General features: G+C 38.8%; 1 protein-coding gene across 7 annotated transcripts in view; it reads left to right on the top strand.

Annotated features, from left to right (window-relative positions):
* Nek1 (NIMA related kinase 1) overlaps positions 1–22,510 on the top strand; it is a 122,631-nt gene that overhangs the window by 56,374 nt on the left and 43,747 nt on the right. For 3 of the 7 annotated variants that reach the window (XM_040742250.1, XM_040742249.1, XM_040742254.1), the window contains 4 exons: positions 12,341–12,424; positions 12,874–12,957; positions 13,348–13,425; positions 14,067–14,162. In XM_040742250.1, the coding sequence (XP_040598184.1) occupies positions 12,341–12,424; positions 12,874–12,957; positions 13,348–13,425; positions 14,067–14,162 (342 nt within the window). The remainder of the gene's footprint in view (positions 1–12,340; positions 12,425–12,873; positions 12,958–13,347; positions 13,426–14,066; positions 14,163–22,510) is intronic. The other 4 variants (XM_040742253.1, XM_040742252.1, XM_040742255.1 and 1 more) reach the window with 2 other exon arrangements.

Below are 22,510 nucleotides of genomic sequence, written 5' to 3'. Positions count from 1 at the left end.
ATCATTAACTGTGCATAAGTCTGCATAAGGAGACTCTTGAAATGAATGAAAGTCCATTTGTTTCTGGTTCCTTATTTTAACTCTGTAAACAGTTAATCACCCCACCACCATATTAAAAGAAGTCACTGTGTCCATCCTGTGAACTATGTGCTTTTTCATTGTTGTTGTTTGTTTATTTTTGTGGTGTGGGAGATTGAACCTAGGACTTCTTATGAGCTAAATAAGTGATGGACCATTGAGCGATATTACCGGCCCAAGCAAACCATTTGTGATCCTCATCTTAATTGACCTTCCTGTGACATCCAAACATGAACTATGAACTTTCTTCCTTGCCTTCTGCACCCTTTGCCATGAACCCTTCTGTCTACAATTTCTTAGCATGTTTTTTGTGTAGTTGTTATTTTTTCTTCAATTTTTACATGTTAATGCTCTTTGAGACTGCATCCTTAATTGTTTCTCTCTCTTTTTTTCCTTCCTGTTTCCTTCTTTTTAGGATAGGTTTCTCTGTGCAGCCTGGAACTTGATCTGTAGACCAGGCTGGCCTCAGACTCATAGAGATCCGCCTGCCTCCCAAGTGCTGGTATTAAAGGCGTGTGCCAACACTACCCGGCCTTCCTACCACCCAGCCTTAATTGTTCCTTGCTATAAGTATTGTGGAGTGATTGCACTGAGATTTCTACAGGCAATGTGTGTGTGTGTGTACAAATGTGGTAAATGAGCCTACTCCCCAGCTTCTAACACTGCTCTATCTGCATTCTGCACATTCGTTTCAGTTTTTCTTTTGTTTTCTTACAAGTCTCCTATTTTTAATGTTATTTTTACTTATGTGTGTATATGTGTATATGTCATTATTCATACCAGTGCCCTTGGAAGCCAAAGAGGGCATTAGATCCTCTAAGGAATAGAGTTATAGATGATTTTGAGGCACCTGACATAGATTCTGAGAATCAAATCAGCAAGAGCAACAAGTACCCTTAACTGCTGAGCCATCTCCTCAGCGCCAGAGCCTTATTTTTTGGCATTTACTTTTAAAATTGCTGTATAATAAGAATGACTTTGTTTTCTTCAGTTTTATGAATTTTAACACACATATAAATGCATGTATAAAGTTATGGTAACCTCCATCATGCCCCAAATTCTCTTTTGTTAATTTTCTGTGTGTTTAGATTTTATTTACTGTGTATGCTACATTCTGCCTCCAAGTATGCCTGCGGGCCAGAAGAGGGCACCAGATCTCTTTGTAGGTGGTTATAAGCTACCATATGGTTGCTGGTAATTGAACTCAGGACCTCTACAAGAGTAGCCTGTGCTCTTAATCTCTGAGCCATCTCTCCAGCTCTTGTGTGTGATTTTAATCAGGGCTGTCTGTGTAACCATGGGTTTACTCCTATTCACTGGAGTGTGGTGAACTCATCAGCGGTATACAACAGAAGACAATATATGCCCCTCTCTCAGAATTCATCAGTAACACAGTTCATCAGGGCTTAGTCTTCTGTTCCTTTTCTTTTTCATGTAATAATTTACCAAATTTAGTAGCTTTTAGCAATACACATTTATTGGCTCATGCTTTCTGTGAGTTAAGACTCAATACAGTTTAGCTAGTCTCCTCGTACTTTCATAAGGCAATAAGGAAGGTCGGTTGGACTACATTCTTATCTGCAGTCAAATGCTCTCCCACAAGACCCAGCAACTCCACTCTTAGGCATATATCCAAAAGATGCCCATTCATACAACAAGGATGTCTGTTCCACTACGTTCATAGCAGCATTATTTGTAATAGCCAGAACTTGGAAGCAACCTAGATGCCCCTCAACCAAAGAGTGGATAGAGAAAATGTGGTACATTTACACAATGGAGTACTATTCAGCAGAAAAAAAACAATGGAATCCTGAGATTTGCAGGCAAATGAATGACACTAGAAGAAACCATCCTGAGTGAGGTAATGCAGTCACAAAAAGAGAAACATGGCTTGTATTCTCTCATATATGGATTTTAGACATAGATCTGGGGAATGCCAGCCTAGAATCCCATGGCCAGAGAGTCTGGGAAACAGAACCTTCATTAGCCTTTTTCATAGTCTAATGGTTCTAAGCACATCACACTCAGGGCAAGGGACTGGACTGCTCACATGAGTTTATGAGCCATACTATCACTGTTCAATTTTGGTTTCTTTTTGAAAAATCGCTTTAGTTGATGGCAATATAGCCATTGTAGTTTCATTTTTTTCCCTTAATATATGTTTTTATTTAAATTAGAAACATGAATGCTTCACAAGTCAACCCCAGCTCCCTCTCCCACCCCCTCCCTTGTCTCTCCTCCAGTCCCCCACCCAATCCCCACATCATTCCCCAGGGAGGGTGAGGCTCTCCTTGGGGGTGGTCTCTAAAGTCTGTCATTTCATCCAGGGCAGGACCTAGACCCTTCCCATGTGTCCAGGCTGGGAGAGCATCACTCTATGTGGAATGGGCTCCCAAAGTTCATTTGTACTCCATGGTAAACACTGATCTACTACCCAAGGCCCCATAGATTTCTGAGGCCTCTTCACTGACACTACATATATGGAGTCTGGATCAGTCCTCTGTTGGCCTCTCAGCCATCAGTCTGGGGTTCAAGAGCTCCCCCTTGTCCAGTCAGGTGTCTTTGTGGGTTTCACCAGCACGGTCTTGACCCCTTTGCTCATCACTCCTCCATCTCTGTCACTAGGTTCCAGGAGTTCAGTTCAGTGTTTAGCTGTGGGTATCTGTCTCTGCTTCCAACAGCCACTGGATAAAGATTCTACGATGGCATATAAGGTTGTCATCAACCTTATCATCAGGGAGGGGCTATTAATGTAGTCTGTCCACTATTGCTTAGTTTGCTAGTTGGTGTTATCCTTTTAGATCTCTGGAGATCTCACTAGTGTCAGCTCTCTCCTCAAAGCTATAATGACTCTATCTATTATGGTATCTCTCATCCTGCTCTCCTCTGTTCTTACCTCAACTCAACCTTCCTGCTCCCCCATGCCTTCTTCTCCCCTCCTCTTATCTCCCTCTCTTTTTCCTGGTTCCCTCTCCCATCCCCCGGTGTTCCCAATCTGCTCAGGAGATCTTGACTTATTCCAGTTTCATTTTTATAAAATAAGTGTTTCTATAGTATTTCTAGTTCTGTCCTTTATTTTTAAGGTACCTGAATAACAGAGTAAGACATTTTATAATGAATATATACTTGGTTTGTTTGTTTTATAAAAAAATCTTATCAAATGACCACTATCAATTAAGGTCTGTTTTCATAATTATATAATAACATTCAATGACAGTATAATTTTTATGTGTTTGGATTGGTTATGTTTTATCGTTTTATGTTTGATTCTTCTATTTTTGTTCTGCTTCTTCTCTTGCTTCCTTTATCTTATCTGGGTACTTTTTTAATATTCTATTTCAATCAATCAGGAAGAGCTTGTGCATGAATGTACTCCTCTCACGGCTCTTGACTGTTTGCCATGTGACTTGCTGCTTCAAGCTTCTGCCACTGTGACTTCTATGCAGTGATGAACTGTGATCTGGAATTGTAAGCTAGAGTAAGCTTTCTCTTCTGAGTTCCTTTTCGTTCAGGGTTTTATTACAGGAACAGAAAGGAAACTAGAATAAGTGGGAACGGAAAAATGTTGCCACCATAGTGGTTCCTTTACCTTCTCCTGGCAACCAGGAGTATTAGTAGCTGTGTGTGTGTTGCTGGACATTGAACCCAAGAATTTGCACATGCTGAGCAAATACTGTCACTGACATACTTCCAGCCCTTGAATATCCCTTTTTTTAACTATTTTTTTTTATTTAGATTAGAAACAATCTTGGTTCACATGTCAATCCCAGCTCCCTCTCCCTCCCCTCCTCCCGCAACTTCCCCACCAGGTCCCTTGGTCCCCCACCCAATCTCCACTCTGATCCCCAAGGAGGGTGAGGCCCTACATGTTGGATCTCCAGTAACTGTCATTTCATACAGGGCAGGGCCCTCCCCCAAGAGTCGTGGCTGAGAGAGGCTCCTATATGGGCATGGGCACTCAAAGTCCTATTTGTACGCCAGGGATAAATACTACCCAAGGCCCCATAGATTACCTAGGCCTCCTCACTGACACCCACATTCAGGGGGTCTGGGTCAGTCCCATGCTTTCCACACAGCCATCAATCTGGAGTCCCAAGAGCTCCCCCTTGTTCAGGTCAACTGTTTCTGTGGGTTAAACCAGCCCACTCTTAACTCCTTTGCCCGTCAATTCTCTCTTTCTGACACTGGATTCCAGGAACTCAGTTCAGTGTTTGTCTGTGAGTATCTGCCTCTGCTTTCATCAGTCGATGGATGAAGGTTCTGTTTCCTAGACTCTCTGGCAGTGGGATTGTATGCTGGCACTCCCCTGATTCAAGTCTAAAATCCATAAATGAGTGAGTACATACCATGTTTCTCTTTTTGTAATTGGGTTACCTCACTCAGTATGGTTTCTTCTAGTGCCATCCATTTGCCTGCAAATTTCAAGATTCCATTATTTTTTTTCTGCTGAATAGTACTCCATTGTGTAAATGTACCACATTTTCTCTATCCACTCTTCAGTTGAGGGACATCTAAAATGCTTCCAGGTTCTGGCTATTACAAATAATGCTGCTATGAATGTAGTGGAACAGACATCCTTGTATGAATGTGCATCTTTTGGGTATATGCCTAAGAGTAGAATTGCTGGGTCTTGTGGTAGACTGATTCCCATTTTCCTGGGGAATCTCCATACTGATTTCCAAAGTGTCTGTACAAGTCGGCACTCCCACCAGCAGTGTAGGAGTGTTCCCCTTTCTGTCGTTGGAGTTTTTGATTTTAGCCATTCTGACAGGAGTGAGATGGTATCTCAGAGCTGTTTTGATTTGCATTTCCCAGATGGCTAGGGATATTGAGCACTTTCTCAAGTATCTCTCAGTCATTTTAGTCTCCTCTATTGAGAATTCTCTATTTAGTTCTGTACCTCATTTTTGATTGGATCCTTTGGTGTTTTGGAGACTTGCTTCTTGAGTTCTCTGTAAATTTTGGAGATCAGCTCTCTGTCAGATGTGGGGTTAGTGAATATCTTTTCCCAATCTGTGGGTTGCCTTTTTGTCTTGCTGTGTCCTTTGCGTTACAGAAGCTTCTCAGTTTCAGGAGGTCCCATTTATTAATTATCGATCTTAGTGTCTGTGCTACTGGAGTTATGTTCAGGAAGTGGTCTCCTGTACCAATTCGTTCAAGAGTGCCTCCCACTTTCTCTTCTAACAGGGTCAGTGTGGCTGGATTTATTTTGAGGTCTTCGATCCATTTGGACTTAAGTTTTATGCATGGCGATAGACATGGATCTATCTGCATTCTTCTACATGTCAGCACCCATTATGCCAGCACCATTTGTTGAAGATACTTTCTTCTTTCCATTATATATTTTTAGCTTTTTTGTCAAAAATCAGATGTTCATACATGTATGGGTTAATATCAGGGTGTTCAGTTCGATTCCATTGGTCTACCTGTCTATTTTTGTGCCAATACCAAGCTGTTTTCAGGACTACAGCTCTATAATAGAGCTTGAAGTCAGGGATGGCGATGCCTCCAGATGTTGCTTTGTTGAATAAGGTTGTTTTGGCTATCCTGGGTCTTTTGTTTTTCCATACAAAGTTGATTATTGTTCTTTCGAGGTCTGTGAAGAATTGTGCTGGGATTTTAATGGGGATTGCATTAAATCTGTACATTGCTTTCAGTAAGATGCCATTTTTACTATGTTGATCCTACCTATCCAAGAGCATGGGAGATCTTTCCACCTTCTGGTGACTTCTTTAATTTCTTTCTTTAAAGACTCAAAGTTCTTGCTATACAGGTCTTTTACTTGTTTGGTTAGCATTGCACCAAGGTATTTTATGTTGTTTGTGGCTATTGTAAGGGGCAATGTTTCTCTGATTTCTTTCTCGGCCCTTTTATTATCTGTATATAGTAAGGCTCATCTGTATATAGTAGGGCTACTGATTTTCTTGAGTTGACCTTGTATCCTGCCACTTTGCTGAAAGTATTTATCAGCTGCAGGAGTTCCCTGGTGGAGTTTTTTGGGTCACTTATGTAAACTATCATATCATCTGCAAATAGTGAAAGTTTGACCTCTTCCTTTCCAATTTGTATCCCCTTGATTTCCTTTTGTTGTCTTATCACTCTAGCTGGAACTTCAAGTACAATATTGAAGAGGTATGGAGAGAGTGGGCAGCCTTGTCTTGTTCCTGATTTTAGAGGAATTGCATTGAGTTTTTCTCCATTTAGTTTGATGTTAGCTGTTGGTTTACTGTATATTCCTTTTATTATGTTCAGGTACATTCCTGGTATCCCTGATATCTCTAGGACCTTTATCATGAAGGGGTGCTGGATTTTGTCAAAGATTTTTCAGCATCTAGTGAGATGATCATGTTGTTTTTCTTTCACAGTTTGTTTATATGGTGGATTACATTGATAGATTTTCTAATGTTGAACCATCCCTGCATTCCTGGGATGAAGCCTGCTTGATCATGGTGGATGATTTTTCTTGAATCAGATTTGCTAGTATTTTATTGAGTATTTTTGCATCGATGTTCATGAGGGAAATTGGTTTTTAGTTCTCTTTCTTAGTTGTGTCTTTGTGTGGCTTGGGTACCAAGGTAATTGTAACCTCGTAAACAGAGTTTGGCAGTGAGCCTCCTGCTTCTATTGTGCGGAATACTTTGAGGAGTATTGGAATTAGCTCTCCTTTGAATTTCTGGTAGAATTCTGCACTGAGGCCATCTGGCCCTGGGCTTTTTTTGGTTGGGAGACTTTTGATGACTGCTTCTATTTCCTTAGAGGTTATAGGTCTATTTAAATTGCTAATCTGTTCTTGATTTAATTTTGGCAAGTGATAGCTATCCAGAAAATTGTCCATTTCCTTTAGATTTTTAAATTGAGTGGAGTACAGGTTTTCAAAGTATGACCTGATGATTCCCTGGATTTCCTCAGTGTCTGTTTTTATGTCCCCCTTTTCGTTTCTGATTTTGTTAATTTGCATGTTCACACTCTGTCATTTGGTAAGTTTGGATAAAGGTATGTCTATCTTGTTTTTTCTCAAAGAACCAACTCTTCATTACATTGATTTTTTTTTTTGTATTATTTTCCTAGTCTCTGCTTTACTGATTTCAGCTCTCAATTTGATTATTTCCTGTCGTCTACTCCTCCAAGGTGAATTTGCTTCTTTGTGTTCTAGAGCTTTCAGTTGTGCTGTTAATTCTCTAGTGTAACTATCCTCCAGTTTCTTAATGTAGGCACTTAGTGCTATGAACTTCCCTCATAGCACTGCTTTCAAAGTGTCCCATAAGTTTGGGTATGTTGTGTCTTCATTCTCTTTGAATTCTAGGAAGTCTTTAATTTCTTTATTACTTCATTGACCCAGGAATGGTGCAATTGTGCATTATTCAACTTCCATGATTTTGTAGGGTTTTTGCAATTTGTATTGTTGTTGAATTCTAATTTTATTACATGATTGTCTGATAAGGTACATGGAGTTATTCTAATTTTTTGTACCTGTTGAGATTTGATATGTTGCCAAGTATGTGGTCAATTTCTGAGAAGGTTCAATGTGGCGCTGAGAAGAAGGTATATTGCTTTTTATTTGGGTGGAATGTTCTATAGATGTCTGTTAATCCCAATTGGGTCATAACTTCTATTAGTTCCTTTGCTTCTTTGTTAAGTTTCTGTCTGGTAGTCCTGTCTAGAGGTGAGAGTGGGGTGTTGCCTTTGTATTTGGGGCATAGATGTTCAAAATTGAGACTTCATCTTGGTGTATTTCTCCTGTGATGAATATGAAGTGCCCTCCTTCATCTTTTTTGATTGATTTTATTTTGAAATTAGGATTGCTACCCCAACTTGTTTCTTGGGTCCATTTGATTTGAAAATCTTTTCCCAACCATTATCTTTGAGGTAATGTCTGTCTTTGAGGCTGAGGTGGGTTTCTTGTATGCAGCAGCAGGATGGGTTCTGTCTTTGAATCCATTCTGTTAGCCTGTGTCTCTTAATGTGTGAGTTAAGATCATTAATATTGAGAGTTTAATGACCATTCAATATCCCTTTCTATTGTCTAATTAAAGAACTAAGAGAAAGGGATCATTTAGCATAATTATCGTTCCTTTCCATCCAGTTTTCCAAGCTACTTATATCCCTTCTGTTCAAATTCCTATTTACTTATATTGACTTTTCCTTTTTCTTTTTTTAATTGCATCTTAGCCTTTTGGCTAAGATCACATGCACTTTTGTTTTTACAGTGCTAGGATTCAAACTCACAACTACACACATGCAAGGGCTACACCAGCCTCAACCGTAAAGAAATTAATTATTATTATTAAGAACTTTTAAATTAAAGAAAAGTCTGTCAGACACAAAAGCAGAGCCCAAGAGAAGCAATGCCTTCAGCAGTGTTTTGGTAATTGGTAGCGTTTTAAGGAAATGACCCCTTGTTCTGTAGACCAGAAGGCTACTTTCTTTATCTTTTACACTAAGATACCTTCAGTTTGCCTTTATCTGTTGAGCTGTGTCATTTACAAATCCATATTTTGAATTGAAAAAAATTGTGACATCAACTGCTTTTTATTTTATATAGTTTTTAATGAGATACCTTCACGTGTTAATAACTTTCTTCTGTAGGTAATATTTCTCTGGATGCTTTGAATATTTTACTTTTAACTCTTTTTCAGTAGTATTAGGTGTTCTTTGGGTATGTGTGGGTTATTAGGTTCTAGTCACTTTATCTAGTTTTGATATCTATGCTGTTCTGAAATATTAGCATTATAATACATTATTTGAAGTGTCAGTGATATAATACATTGTTTAACTGTTATACTCGTAGATGGCTTTGCATGGGATTTGGATGGTTTTCCAATATTATTGCCATTATGTCATTAAAAAAATTTTAACCTTTGACAAGATCTTTAATTTTGTTTGTCAGTATTTTGGTTTGTTTTCGGAGGTGGATTTTGGTTTTGTTTGTTTGGTTTTTTGGCTAGTGGAGGTCAGTGCTCAAGATCAAGTCTAGAATTTTACACATTCAAGACAAGTACTCTGCTATCACACTCCATCCTCAACCCCGTTAGTGGATTTGACATAGGTTTGCATTGTATCATCAGATGTTTGGAACATTGAACTGAGAGTGGATTTGACATAGGTTTGCATTGTATCATCAGATGTTTGGAACATTGAACTGAGAGATGACCAGTAAAGACCTGCATGTGATGATTGTAAAGAGATGGATTGTTAGGGATGGGGGACTCTCTCAGGCGACTCATTTTACAATAATCAATAATGCATGTTTATATGCCATTCATTTATGTTTTATTGGTATGACAATTTTTACTTCTCAATTCAGCATTACACCTGCTAAGGTCTCCATTTAACAGTTGCACTTACATATACTACTGTACAATAATTGGTACTATTTAAGGGTAGCATTGATTCTTCAGGAAATATTAACATCAGGTGAAAGTATCTCATTAAAAACTATACAGAATAAAAAGCAGTTGATGTCACAATTTTTTCAGCCCAGAATATCGGTAAATGACGCAGCTCAACAGAAAAGGCAAACTGAAGGTATCTTTTTTTTTTTTTTTTTGGTTTTACGAGACAGGGTTTCTCTGTATTGTTTTGGAGGTTGGTATCTTAGTGTAAAAGATAAAGGAAGTAGCCTCCTGGTCTACAGAACAAGGAGCCGTTTCATTAAAGCGCTACCAATTACCAAACACTGCTAAAGGCATTGCTTTAACGTTGAACCTAATAAATATTTTCCATTGCTACTAATCCCTGTGATAAGTTTAAATGATTTAAAATGTAACTGTATCTACAGTGGCTTTTATTTGATTGCTGTGTGTGTATATGAAAGTAGACATGTACCCAGATCAGTGGACAACTGGAAGCAGTGTGTCTCACCTGCTACTCTGATGAGGCAGGGCCTCTCTTTTCTTTGTTTTCTATAATTAAACAATAAGTCTCTATAAAAGCAGAAAAGTACTGTATCCAATAAAAAACGCTGCATTTCGTAGTCCTGAATTTGGAGGCCAGGTTTCAGGAAGCATTGGTGTTAAGGGAGTAACAACATGCACACTGCAGAGTGTACTTTCCAGAACCAACGTTTTTTCGGGAAGTTGCATCTGGTAATGTGGATGAGCACTGCAAAAAATTACTTCCAGTTCATTGTACATGAGATTTTGAATTAAATGTTGGTCATATGTGTTAGAAAATACTACAAAAGGGAATGTCTAACCTTTAACTTGCCTGGACCACATTGTTGTTATCTACAAAGTTAGCACTTGAAAGCTTTGCAATCTATTTTTACAAAACAAATTATAGAAAAACGCAATCTCATAATTTTGTATTGGGCTGCATTCATAACTATCCTACTCTCCTTAAACTCTGTGGATAACTTCTGTGAACCTTTTAGAAAATTAGCTCACATATAAACTATGGTATATAATGGGTTAGAGGGGCCACCAACCTCATGCCTTATTATTGTAGAGACTGAGACAGAAGGATCATTTGAGCCTAGGAACTCTCAAAGTGAGTCTTGGCAATATAGTAAGACCCTGCCTCCAAACATAACAACAAGTACCCCATCACATAGCCTTTTTCTCTCGAACTACAAAATTTAGAATTTATTAGATTGATATTTGAGTAACCATTTATGAGGAACAAGACTACCTCAAACAGTCTCTGAGCTTGACTTTCCCATTCTTTTTACAACATGGCCTTATTCTTAACCAGTTGTTGGTTATGATCAATCACTAGAGTCAACAAGCTAGAGTTTGCCTTTGCCTTTCTACTATCCACCAAGTACAAATGCTACCAGTTCTCTTTCCTAACTAGCTGTTATTGAGCCCTTCAGTTTCTGCCTTACCTTAGGCATTTCTTCTTTTGCCTTCTAAATATTCAAAGCAATTTCCTAATTTATACTCCCTCTAGTCTCACATGTATCCCTGATTTATTCGTGTGTGTGTATGTGTGTGTGAGAGAGAGAGGGGGGGAGATATGGGGAGGGAATACGCATGTACTCTCTCTCTCTCTCTCTCTCTCTCTCTCTCTCTCTCTCTCTCTCTCTCTCTCTCTCTCTCTCTCTCTCTCTCTCTCTCTCTCTCTCTCTCTCATGTTATCCTGACCTCCTAGAAGTGCCAAACAAGTGCTCTACCATAGAGCTACATCCCCTACCCCTACATATCTGTTCTTATGTTTTAGTGAATATGAGGAAGGACTGAAACTATAATTGTAAATGAAAAAATCAGAATTGTAGAAATGTTCATTTCTATAAAAGCATGATTGTATGCATTCATATATATGAATAAAAGTGTATTTGGGAGATAATACCTTTACATTTTAAGGTTTTCAAATGTTAGCTTTATAAATGTTTAGTGCTTTATTTTTTTAAATTTTCCATAGTGAACCTTCCATATTTATTAGAAAAATACACACACATATGTAAATGAAGTAGGTTTAGTCAATTTTTTGAAAAAATATTGCTCAAAATGATCCATTGGAATCATATCTGACACCGCTGGTGACTTAGAAAAAATTTTGAATTACACTGGAAAGAAGCCAGATTTATAGAGGGTGAAAAAAATGATTGACTGTCAAGAAAATGGAGATAATGAGTATAAAAGTACATTCGCCACACACTGATACAAGGTAATAGATGGGAAAGTGGATTAAGAACTCTTTAAGTTTGAAGAAACTTTAAACATGATTGTAGGTTAAAGAAAGAGAAAGTTGATAATTGGATAATCTGGTAGTTTTGCTGAAGTATGTGAATAATTTCTAGTAAGATAATTCCATGTTATCAGTAAGGTATATTTGGAAATGAGTCAGTTTGTGCCTGGGGCTGATGATTTGTAGTATTCTTACAGCAAGTATCCGAGAACAGAGCTTGATTTATGTCTGATGGACAGCACAGTGTTTGAAATCAGCAGTGAACATAAAAGTTTGTATGTATGTATTGTGTAGCTGTGCACAGAGACATCTAGAAATGGATTGGATCTTTTAAAGGCAAAAAAGGCAGTACTTTGGTATTTAACAAGGAAAACACACTTAAAAACCTCTTTAATAGCTATTAAAACATATGCAGTCTCTGTTTTTAAATAATTATACTTGGAGTTTAGTGACTTCTGTTCTCACTGGATTTACATGCCATCATGGCCGTAGGAAGTGCCTGGGCTTCTTAGTGTAGTTATCTACAAGTGGCCAGTATTATCCAGGAGAAGTAAGCGGCATGCTGATGTGCCTAGGTGGAAGGGCAATGTCGCCCCACTCATCCTTTAAACTTAGTACATTAAATGACAAACAGGGAATCCTGCAAAACCTGGCATCTCTGTATGGAGGCAGGCCCAGCTCTTCTCGAGGAGGGAAGCCAAGGAACAATGAGGAAGAGGTATGCTTTCCGCATGCTCAGCACCTCCCTCCGCCATGCAGCCATTTTCAGTTCATCTTCTTTTCTTGCATGGTTTAAATACTTAACAGTTATTTTAAGACTTTGTAAGTCTATAGGAACCTGTTAATATATTTTGACTGACATGCTGTGTCATAATTTTGCCCCATAACTGTTACTCAGTCCTGAGTTTCAATTTCTTTTCTTTTGATATAATTTAAAAATTTGTATTTATAATATATTTCTTTCTTTGCAGAAAATTGCTTTAAATTAAATACTTGAAAGCTAATATTTCGTTTTCATTAACCAAATTTCAGAACTTTTGTTTCTTACGTTCAGATTAACACTTTTCTATAAATTAAGGTTTTATTTTTTTTTAGCAGTAAAAATGTTCATAGTTTTCCTTTTAAGTGAATGTTTGGGTTTTTTTTTTGTTGTTGTTCCTGTTTTAGGTTTATCTGGCAAGACTGAGGCAAATAAGACTACAGAATTTCAATGAACGCCAACAGATTAAAGCCAAACTTCGTGGTGACAATGTAGGTAAAAATAAATTTTTCCAAAAGTAAGTAATAGATTAAGTTTAAACATGCCATGTCCATAATAATAAAGTTAAAAGAAAATAAGGTCAAAAACCAGAAATCTATATGTATGTAGGGATGAAGTAAATGTTAAAATACATGACTTCAAATTGGTAAGGTCATTTGTTCCATAGGAATTTTAATAGAGAATACACCTGGTGTCCCTGAAAGGATTAAAGATCACTTGACATCATTCCATTTTGGTCTTTCACTCTAGAGGGTTCTGTTGCAGCTCTTGGAGAAAACTGACAGTGTTCAGTGGTTTCATTTCACATGGTGTTAGTTCAGGCAAATGTGACACTGAGGTTGGCTACTATTTGTTAAGTGGTGTGTTGACAATTGTTCTAGAAAGAAGCTAATGGTACCAAAGGACCAGAAGCAACTGAAGAGACTGACTTGAGGCTCAAAAAGATGGAGTCACTTAAGGTATAGACTAAATAATACAACTTCTTAAGAAAATGAAAGCTGAGAGAGAAAAGTTTGTTGTTAAGATTTTTTAATAGATGGAACATCTTCTTAACTTACTTTAACTGTTGATTTCTTCTTTACCTGTCACCTTATAATGTCTGGAAAATAGCATTTATACAACACTTATGAAGAACAATTAGGTGAAATTATGATGTGAATACATAAAACTGTGACACATATAATTCTGTGAAAGAAATAGCCAGAGTGGGTTTACTCCTATAATCTGAGCATTCCGTGGGCTGATGCAGGAGGATTGCCATGAATTGGAGGCCAGGCTGGGCTTATATATCGAAAGATACTGTCTTTAAAAAGTAGCTTTAAAAATGAAATCTACAACTTTCTCTGAAGATTAATGGAATTAGGTACAGCAATTGTTTTAAATGTTAACATTTTAGTTTCTATTCCAATGTATTGGACTTACTTCCACTTGGCACATAAACTGATCCCCTATTGTCCGTGGCTAGAGGGGTACAAAGTGAGTGTGCATTTTTATTCTGGAACCACACACCTTCTACTTTGTTGGATTCAAAGTCTGTCATTTTTAGACTGTAGGCTCTCCTTCTGATAACTATAATTTTGTTAATGGTTTTCATTTTCAGGCTCAAACAAATGCTCGTGCTGCTGTACTGAAAGAACAGTTGGAGCGAAAAAGAAAGGAAGCCTATGAGAGAGAAAAGAGAGTGTGGGAAGAACAGGTAAGACTCTTGTATTTAATCCGCCTCGAACTCATGTCCTTGGTTCTTACTGAGGGGTCAGTCACCTTACACTTTGTAAGTCCTATAGCACTAAAGATCAAACCCAGGGCCTTGCTCTTGATAGGCAAGTGTCCATGACCAAGCAGTAACAGCCCTTTCTTCTGATTTTTATTGGGTCTCCTGTCTCCCCCTCTTTCCCTCCCTCCTTTCCTCCCTCCCTCCCTCCCCTTTTCCTCTCCCTTCTAGCCCCTCCCCCAAACCCCCACCCTGCACCCTTCGTTTTCCAAATTTAAGGATAATCTGCCACAGATTTATACTGCTACCTCGAGGTCTTTTACATTCCTAAAATACTTACAAATGATTCTGTAGTGTATGTGCAGAAAAGCTGTCTTTCTGTGGCCGAGTATCCTCTGCTCAGCTCTTATGCCTGTCTAGCTAATACCTCACGTATGGGTGATTGTAGCTTTAGAATATACTTGAATTTCTTCCTAGGACTCTTGATTCATTTGAGCTTACCCTCCTTTTCACAGTTTTTGGTTCTTTCCTTCCTTCATATGCTTGTTTTTTCTTTGTTAGGGTAATTTTTGTTGTTTTAACCCTGTTGGAACTTGCATAAGTGTAACATTAAACTTATGAGTTAAAGAAATGATGTGTTTATAAATTTTGGTGTCTATTCATTATTTTATATCCTAATTTTTGTTTTGTTACCTGTGTTCCCCCAAGATCGGGTGAATGTCTGTCTCACTTCGTTCAGTGATTGGCATGTAGGACACTGGCATAACACATTTATCAAGTGGTATTGTTTTCCCTAGATATGTAGGCTCTACTCACTTAGAGTAGTATGCCTCCATCCACTCAATTTCATATAACTCAGAAAGCCCAACCTAGGATTAGCTTTGTGATGATGATGGTGGTGGTGGTGGTGGTGGTGATGATGATAATGAGAAACAGGTGGATAAATTTGTTGGGAATTTTGTGACACAGCTTATTTCAAATATGCATATAGACTATTGTCCAAGAAATATTTGTTGATTGAATATAGGAAGGGAAAATGTGTGGAATGGGAAGTCTGACTTTTGGTCTCAGTTTTGACAGCTGACTAGTTGGATTTGTTCTTCAAACAAAAGTTTAGCTGTGATATATATCCTTAGGTGCTACAGAACTACATATGAAATTATTCTATATTCAAAATATGAAGTTGGGCCCCTTTAAAATGGATCTGACATATTTATTCATCCTCACTAATCCACTGTTCCGTGACTTAACACTTGATAAATTCATAATTGTAAAGCTTGCTCCATTTTTTATTACATTTTTTCTTTTGTTGTTTGGTGGCACTGCTGAATAAGTTTTCAGCACATAGTAAAAATTGAAATGTGAAACAGAAAATCTTATAGAAGTAACTGAAAACCTATGGAGATGTAAGTAATGTGAATTTTTTCCTTTTTTAAATTTAAATTAGAAGCAAGTTTGTTTTACGTGTCAATCCCAGTTTCCTCTCCCTCCCCTCTTCCCCTGCCACCCACTGACCCCCTCTCCCATCTCCTTTCTGCTCCCCAGGGAGGGTGAGGCCTTCCATTGGGGATCTTCAAAGTCTGTCATATCATTTGGAGCAGGGCCTAGACCATCCCCCATGTGTCTAGGCTGAGAGAGTATCCCTCTATGTGGATTGGGTTCCCAAAGTTCATTTGTGTACTAGGGATAAACACTGATCCACTACCAGAGGCCCCATAGATTAACCAGACCTCCACACTGACATCTATGTTCAAGGGGTCTGGAACAATCATATGCTGGTTTCCCAGTTATTAGTCTGGGGTCCATGAGCTCCCCTTGTTCAGGTCAGCTGTTTCTGTGGGTTTCTCCAGAATGGTCTTGACCCCTTTGCTCATCACTCCTCCCTCTCTGCAACTGGATTCCAGAGTTCACCTCAGTGTGGGTGTCTGTGTCTGCTTTTGGATGAAGGCTCTAGGATGGCATATAAGGGAATCGTCAATCTCATTATCAGAGAAGGGTGTTTAAGGTAGCCTCTCCACTATTGCTTAGATTGCTAGTTGGGGTCATCCTTGTAGGTCTCTGAACATTTCCCTAGCACCAGATTTCTCTTCAAACTTACAATGGCTCCCTCTATTATGGCATCTCTTTTCTTGCTCTCCTCTATTCTTCCCCCAACTCAATCTTCCTGTTTTCTCATGTCCTCCTCTCCCCTCTTCTTTCCTTCTATTTTTCCTAACTCCCTCTCCTCTCACCCCATGCTCCCAATTGGCTCAGGAGATCTTGTCCCTTTTCCCTTCTCTGGGGGACCATGTATGTTTCTCTTAGGGTTCTCCTTGTTTCCTAGCTTGTCTGGCAGTATGAATTGTAAGCTGGTTCTCCTTTGCTCTATGCCTAAAATCCATATATGAGTGAGTACCTACCATGTTTGTCTTTTTGTGACTGGGTTACCTCACTCAGGATGGTTTCTTCTAGTTCCATCCATTTGCCTGCAAATTTCAAGATTCCATTGTTTTGTTTTTTTTCACTGAGTAGTACCCCATGGTGTAAATGTACCACATTTTCTTCATCCATTCTTGGTTTGAAGGGCATCTAGGTTGCTTCCAGGTTCTGTCTATTACAAATAATGCTGTTATGAATGTGGTTGAGCAGATGTCCTTGTTGTGTGAATGGGCATCTTTTGGGTATATGCTTAAGAGTGGAATTGCTGGTTCTTATGGTAGACTGATTCCCATTTTCCTGAGGAACCGCCTTACTAATTTCCAAAGTGGCTGTATGAGTTGGCACTCTCACCAGTAGTGGAGGAGTGTTACCCTTTCTCCACATCCTCTCCAGCATAAACTGTCGTTGGAGTTTTTGATTATAGCCATTCTGACAGGAGTGAGATAGTATCTCAGAGTTGTTTTGAGTTGCATTTCCCTGATGGCTAAGGATGTTGAGCACTTTCTTAAGTGTCTTTTAGCCATTTTAGATTCCTCTATTGAGAATTCTCTATTTAGTTCTGTACCCCACTTTTTTTTCTTTTTTCTTTAAATTAGAAACATGCATGCTTCAACTGTCAATCCCAGCTCCCCCCCTTGTCCCTCCACCAGCCTCCCCAGCCCAGTTGCCCACATCATTCCCCAGGGAGAGTGAGGCCCTCCTTGGGGGATCTCCAGAGTCTGTCATTTCATCCAGGGAAGGACCTAGGTCCTTCCCCATGTGTCCAGGCTGAGAGAGCATCCCTCCATGTGGAATGGGCTCCCAAAGTTCATTTGTATGTCATGATGAACATTAATCTACTACCTAAGGCCCCAGAGATTTCTGAGGCCTCCCCACTGACACTACATTCATGGAGTCTGAATCAGTCCCCTGTTGGCCTCTTAATCATCAGTCTGGGGTTCAAGAGCTCCCCTTTGTCCAGTCAGGTCTCTTTGTTGTACCCCACTTTTTTTTTTTGTTTTGTTTTGTTTTTACGAGACAGGGTTTCTCTGTATTGTTTCGGAGGCTATCGGTCCAGCCTGGCCTCGAACGCACAAAGATCCGCCTGCCTCTGCCTCCCGAGTGCTGGGATTAAAGGCGTGCGCCACCACCGCCCGGCTTGTACCCCACTTTTTAATTGGATTATTTGGTATTTTGGTGACTAGCTTCTTGAGTTCTTGTATATTTTGGAAATCAGCCCTCTGTCAGATGTGGGGTTGGTGAACATCTTTTCCCATTCTGTGGGCTGCCATTTTGTCTTGTTGACTGTGTTCTTTGCCATACAGAAGCTCTCAGTTTCAGGAGGTCCCATTTATTAATTGTCAATCTCAGTATCTGTGCTACTGGTGTTATGTTCAGGAAGCGGTCTCCTATACCAATTCGTTCAAGGGTACCACCTACTTTCTCTTCTAAGAGGTTCATGTGGTTGGATTTTCATTGGTCCATTTGGACTTAACTTTTGTGCATGGCGATAGATATGGATCTATAGGCAGTCTTCTACATGCCAGCATTCAGTTATGCCAGCATCATTTGTTGAAGATGCTTTCTTTTTTCTATTGTATAATTTTAGCTTCTTTGTCAAAATCAGGTGTTTGTAGGTATGTGATCCATATCAGGGTTTTCAATTAGATTCTGTTGGTCTGCCTGTCTATTTTTGTGCCAATACCAAGCTGTTTTCAGGACTATAGCTCAATGATAGAGCTTGAAGTCAGGGATGGTAATGCCTCCAGACATTTCTTTATTGTACAGGGTTATTTTAGCTGTCCTTGATCTTTTGTTTTTCCATATAAAGTTGAGAATCGTTCTTTCACCGGGTGGTGGCGGTGCACGCCTTTAATCCCAGCACTCGGGAGGCAGAGGCAGGCGGATCTCTGTGAGTTCGAGGCCGGGCCAACCGACAGCCTCCAAAACAATACAGAGAGACCCTGTCTCATAAAAAAAAAAAAAAAAAAAAGAGAGAGAGAGAGAGAGAGACTGAGAGAATCATTCTTTCAAGGTCTGTGAAGAATTGTGCTGGGATTTTGATGGAGATTGCACTGAATCTGTAGATTGCTTTTGGCAAGGTTGCCATTTTTACTATGTTGATCCTACCAATCCAAGAGCATGGGAGATCTTTCCGTTTTCTGGTATCTTCTTTAATTTTTTTTCCTTAAAGACTCAAGGTCTTTAGTACATGACAGGAATATGTGCTTCCAAGGGTTCATTTTTAAAGCCTGTCTTCTAAGAGTCAGGGATATAGCTCAACAATCAAGGCTTGCCTAGCATGCCCAAACTCTAGTTCAGTTTCCTAGTACCATAAGAAAAAGTAATTTCTTATGCAGATTATGACACTTCTTGCCTCTCTTCCCAGCATTCAGGAGACTGGAACGTAAGTTACAGGCCGTGCTGGCCTATGTGCCATGAGTCAGATGCCAGCCTGGGAGAAATGGGCATAAGGAATTAATCATCACCTTTGGTCACCAACCAGTCCTAACAAAAATGGCATATCAACTAATAATAATTGGGCTGCTTTGTTCTTGTTACCTGGCCTTAAAGAGTTCCTCCTTCAACTATGTTCCTTTCTAAAACTAAAGATTGCCTTCTTGGGTTTTCACCTCAAAGCTATTTAACAAAAACATCTTAGTCTAACTTTAAGTTATTTTCAAAGCTTTGTTTCAGGTATGTTGCACTCTAAATCTGTAAACACATCTCCCAACATTAAGCTGCCCTAAAAGAATTTAGGATAGCTGGGCAACTGAGACTCAATTGTTTTTCTCAATCATTAACCTAAGCCATAGTCTGTATGACTCCTCAATAGAAACTCATGTGTTCTAGCTGTATGACACTTCCTTGTTTTATTTTTAATCATCAAACTAAAACAATATTAGACAGTACAGCTTAGGAAGAAATCATCTTCATAATAATCCATAGGTAAAAATGCCCAGTAAAATGGGATGTTCCCATGAGATAAGACACTACAATTACAGCCAGTGGAGAACTCCCCAAGCCCACTCACACCATGCCAGATACCAGAGAAAGAGAACAGCAGCAAACAGGTGAAGGCACAGCAGAAGCAAAAGACATTCTGTGGTCTCAGAGCCTTGTCTATCTTAGATTCACCCATCAGGGTTTTACTGTTTCTGTTTTTGTTTTTACACCTATTTCATTTTGAGAATCTCATGTATGAGTACTGTATTTATACCATTTTCACTCTGTAGCCTTCATCTTCCAATTCATCCTAATAAACACACCCTATCAAACTCATGACCTCGATTTCTTACCATACACACAGACAGGCACTCATACACTCACACACACACACACAACCTACTGAACCCATTTAGTTATGTGTTCAGGGCTGACCACATGACTGGCTGCTCTATCAGGACTTTTCCCTGGAGAAAATTGATAAAACTTTGTTGTTTTGGAGTTCAGTTTTTTTGTTATTCCCTTTTGATAGTTTTCTAAATTGAGGGGTGGGTGAAATATCTTCTCCTTCAGTGGTTATGGTACACTATAATATCATACTATTTTAAGAATATGTGAATATTTTAATTTAAGAATGGCGTCCCTTGAGTGCGTCCATCTTGACATAAGCACAGCTGGTACTGATTCTTATTCTCTGGTGTCAACCCAGTTTAACCTGGCAGCCTTAACTTAGATGCTTGTCTCTTACTTTAGGCTTCTCTCATGGTTGTGTTTAATACATAAATACTTCTACTAATTACACTTTATAGCTTCCTTGAAAATATTAGTACAAAGATAAAGAATTTTCACACTCAGTGTTTTTGCCATTTTGGTCTTGGAACAAAACTAAATATTGCATGACAGTTTTGGTTTATTTTGCGTTGGAGATAGGATCTCATAGCCCAGGCTATCTTCAAACTTAGTGTGTAGCTAAGGGTGACCTTGAGCTTCTTTCCTCTATCTACAGAGTGCTAGAATCTGAGGCATGTACCACCAAGCCAGGTATATTCAGTGCTAGGGATGGAACCCAGGGATTTGTGTTAGACAAATGCTAGACACTCTAATTGAACTCCGACATTGGCCCTTCATTGTGTATCTGAGACCACGTGCCTACATTTTCAGAGTTGTGCTAGTATCTTATTTACATAGTAGTTATGTTTATGTATATAAGAATTATGTGGATAAAACAACTTAATTTTTTGGTTCTAAGTATCAGTTCCTTCCTCATATTAGACAACTATTCTACCACTGAACTACATCCGAGCCTGAATGAACATTTTAACAGGTATGGATACATGTACATAGGGAGACAGCTGAAGTGGCAAAGTTCCTGCTGTCGAAAGCCTGAGGGACTGAATTCAGATCCACAGCACTGTTGTAAAAGCTGGGCAAGGCAGTGCACACCTGTCATCCCAGTCCTGGGGATGCCGAGACAGGAAGACCCTTGGGATTCACTGAGCAACCAGTCCAGAACGAGTCTGCAAGAGGTTCAGTGAGAGCTACCACTAAAGTCGGGTGAAGAATGATTGAGGAAGGCACACGACATCAATCCCTGGCTGCCATACATACACACAATAATTGTGGTCAAATGAAGTATAATTCATTGAAGCAGTGGGAGCTTGGATCTTTCTTTTTAAGGATATCCTTTATGTCCCTACTTATAGGTGCCTGCCTAGTGGTTTAAAAAATGACTTTTAAGACAGTCTTTAAAATCATGAACTGAAGTAAACTCTGAATTGAGAAGGGCATTTGATGCTATCCTTTCCTTAGCGTAATTGTTTTAATACATATTCTTACTTCTCCTTAATTAGTCATACAACCATATGACTTTTTGATCCTTTTGAATGTTAGTTTTCTTTGAATTTTATAAAGCATTTGACTTGTGGATCACTGTTTGTTATGAACTTCTGTTCTAAAGCGTCCAGTGCACTGCCTAAACTTTGAACACTGATTATACACAGATGACTTTTTGTTTTTAATTCTGCCTTCTAAAGATCAGAAACTTGATTTCTGAAAATAAATATACCAGTAATTCAATCTAAGCTTTTGGTGCTTAAGCCAAATGACATTATTTGATAAAGGTTAAGTCAATAATTGCTGTGTGTTTCACACAACTTACTCCATCTGATCTCTTCAGAAAGAGAAAATGAGGATTATAACTCTTCTGTTAGAGGGATCGCAGAGAGTCCAAGAAGTAATGAAAAAAATCTCAACACTAGTAACTTTGAGTTTGAGGCTTTGAGTGTAGTAGTGTTCTGAAGGGCTGCTGAGGCGCTGGTGTGAGGAGGCTGCTCTTCGGCACCTCATCTGGATAACATGGCCAGTTCTTGCTCTTTGTTGTTGTTTCATTCTATTTCAGACAATTTAACATTTCTTAGTAACACACAAATTCATTTATAGTTTGCAACCCTTGATGAGCAAACACTGAACCTTATTCATTATGGTGTTTGTTATCTAGATGGCATTTGGTACAGATAGGAACATAATGCAACCTTTAGTTTGTTAGTAGATTTGCTCAAGTCCTATGAATTTGCTTACTTATAAAAGAATCACATTAGACTCATGTATTAAAATACTAGGAAGTATTTCATCAAGAGAATTGGCACAAGATTCTAAAATGTTCACAACAGCGGTGTTTCTAAGCAGTTCCTTGATTTTGATTTATGGGTGTCTTCCAGTTTTTATAGAAATCAACTTATAAATGACTTTTAATATATCCTAAAAATGCTGATGTTGTATAGGACAATTTTGAAACTTATTTCAACTTGCATAGAATTTGAGAAACCTTGAATATACGTTCTTTTGTTAACAGAACAGTTTCAAGACATTTTAGCATAATCCTTCAAAGTGAGAAAACTTGGTTGTTATGAGTTCTAGATACTTTAAAATTTTATTTTACATCTTGAAATGAGATTAATTATATTAACCTGTGGTTAAGTCAATTATGCTAT

Source organism: Mesocricetus auratus, unplaced genomic scaffold (genome assembly GCF_017639785.1).
Source record: "Mesocricetus auratus isolate SY011 unplaced genomic scaffold, BCM_Maur_2.0 Super-Scaffold_6731, whole genome shotgun sequence".
Taxonomy (NCBI): domain Eukaryota; kingdom Metazoa; phylum Chordata; class Mammalia; order Rodentia; family Cricetidae; genus Mesocricetus; species Mesocricetus auratus.
This window is presented reverse-complemented; position numbering and strand designations above follow the sequence as displayed.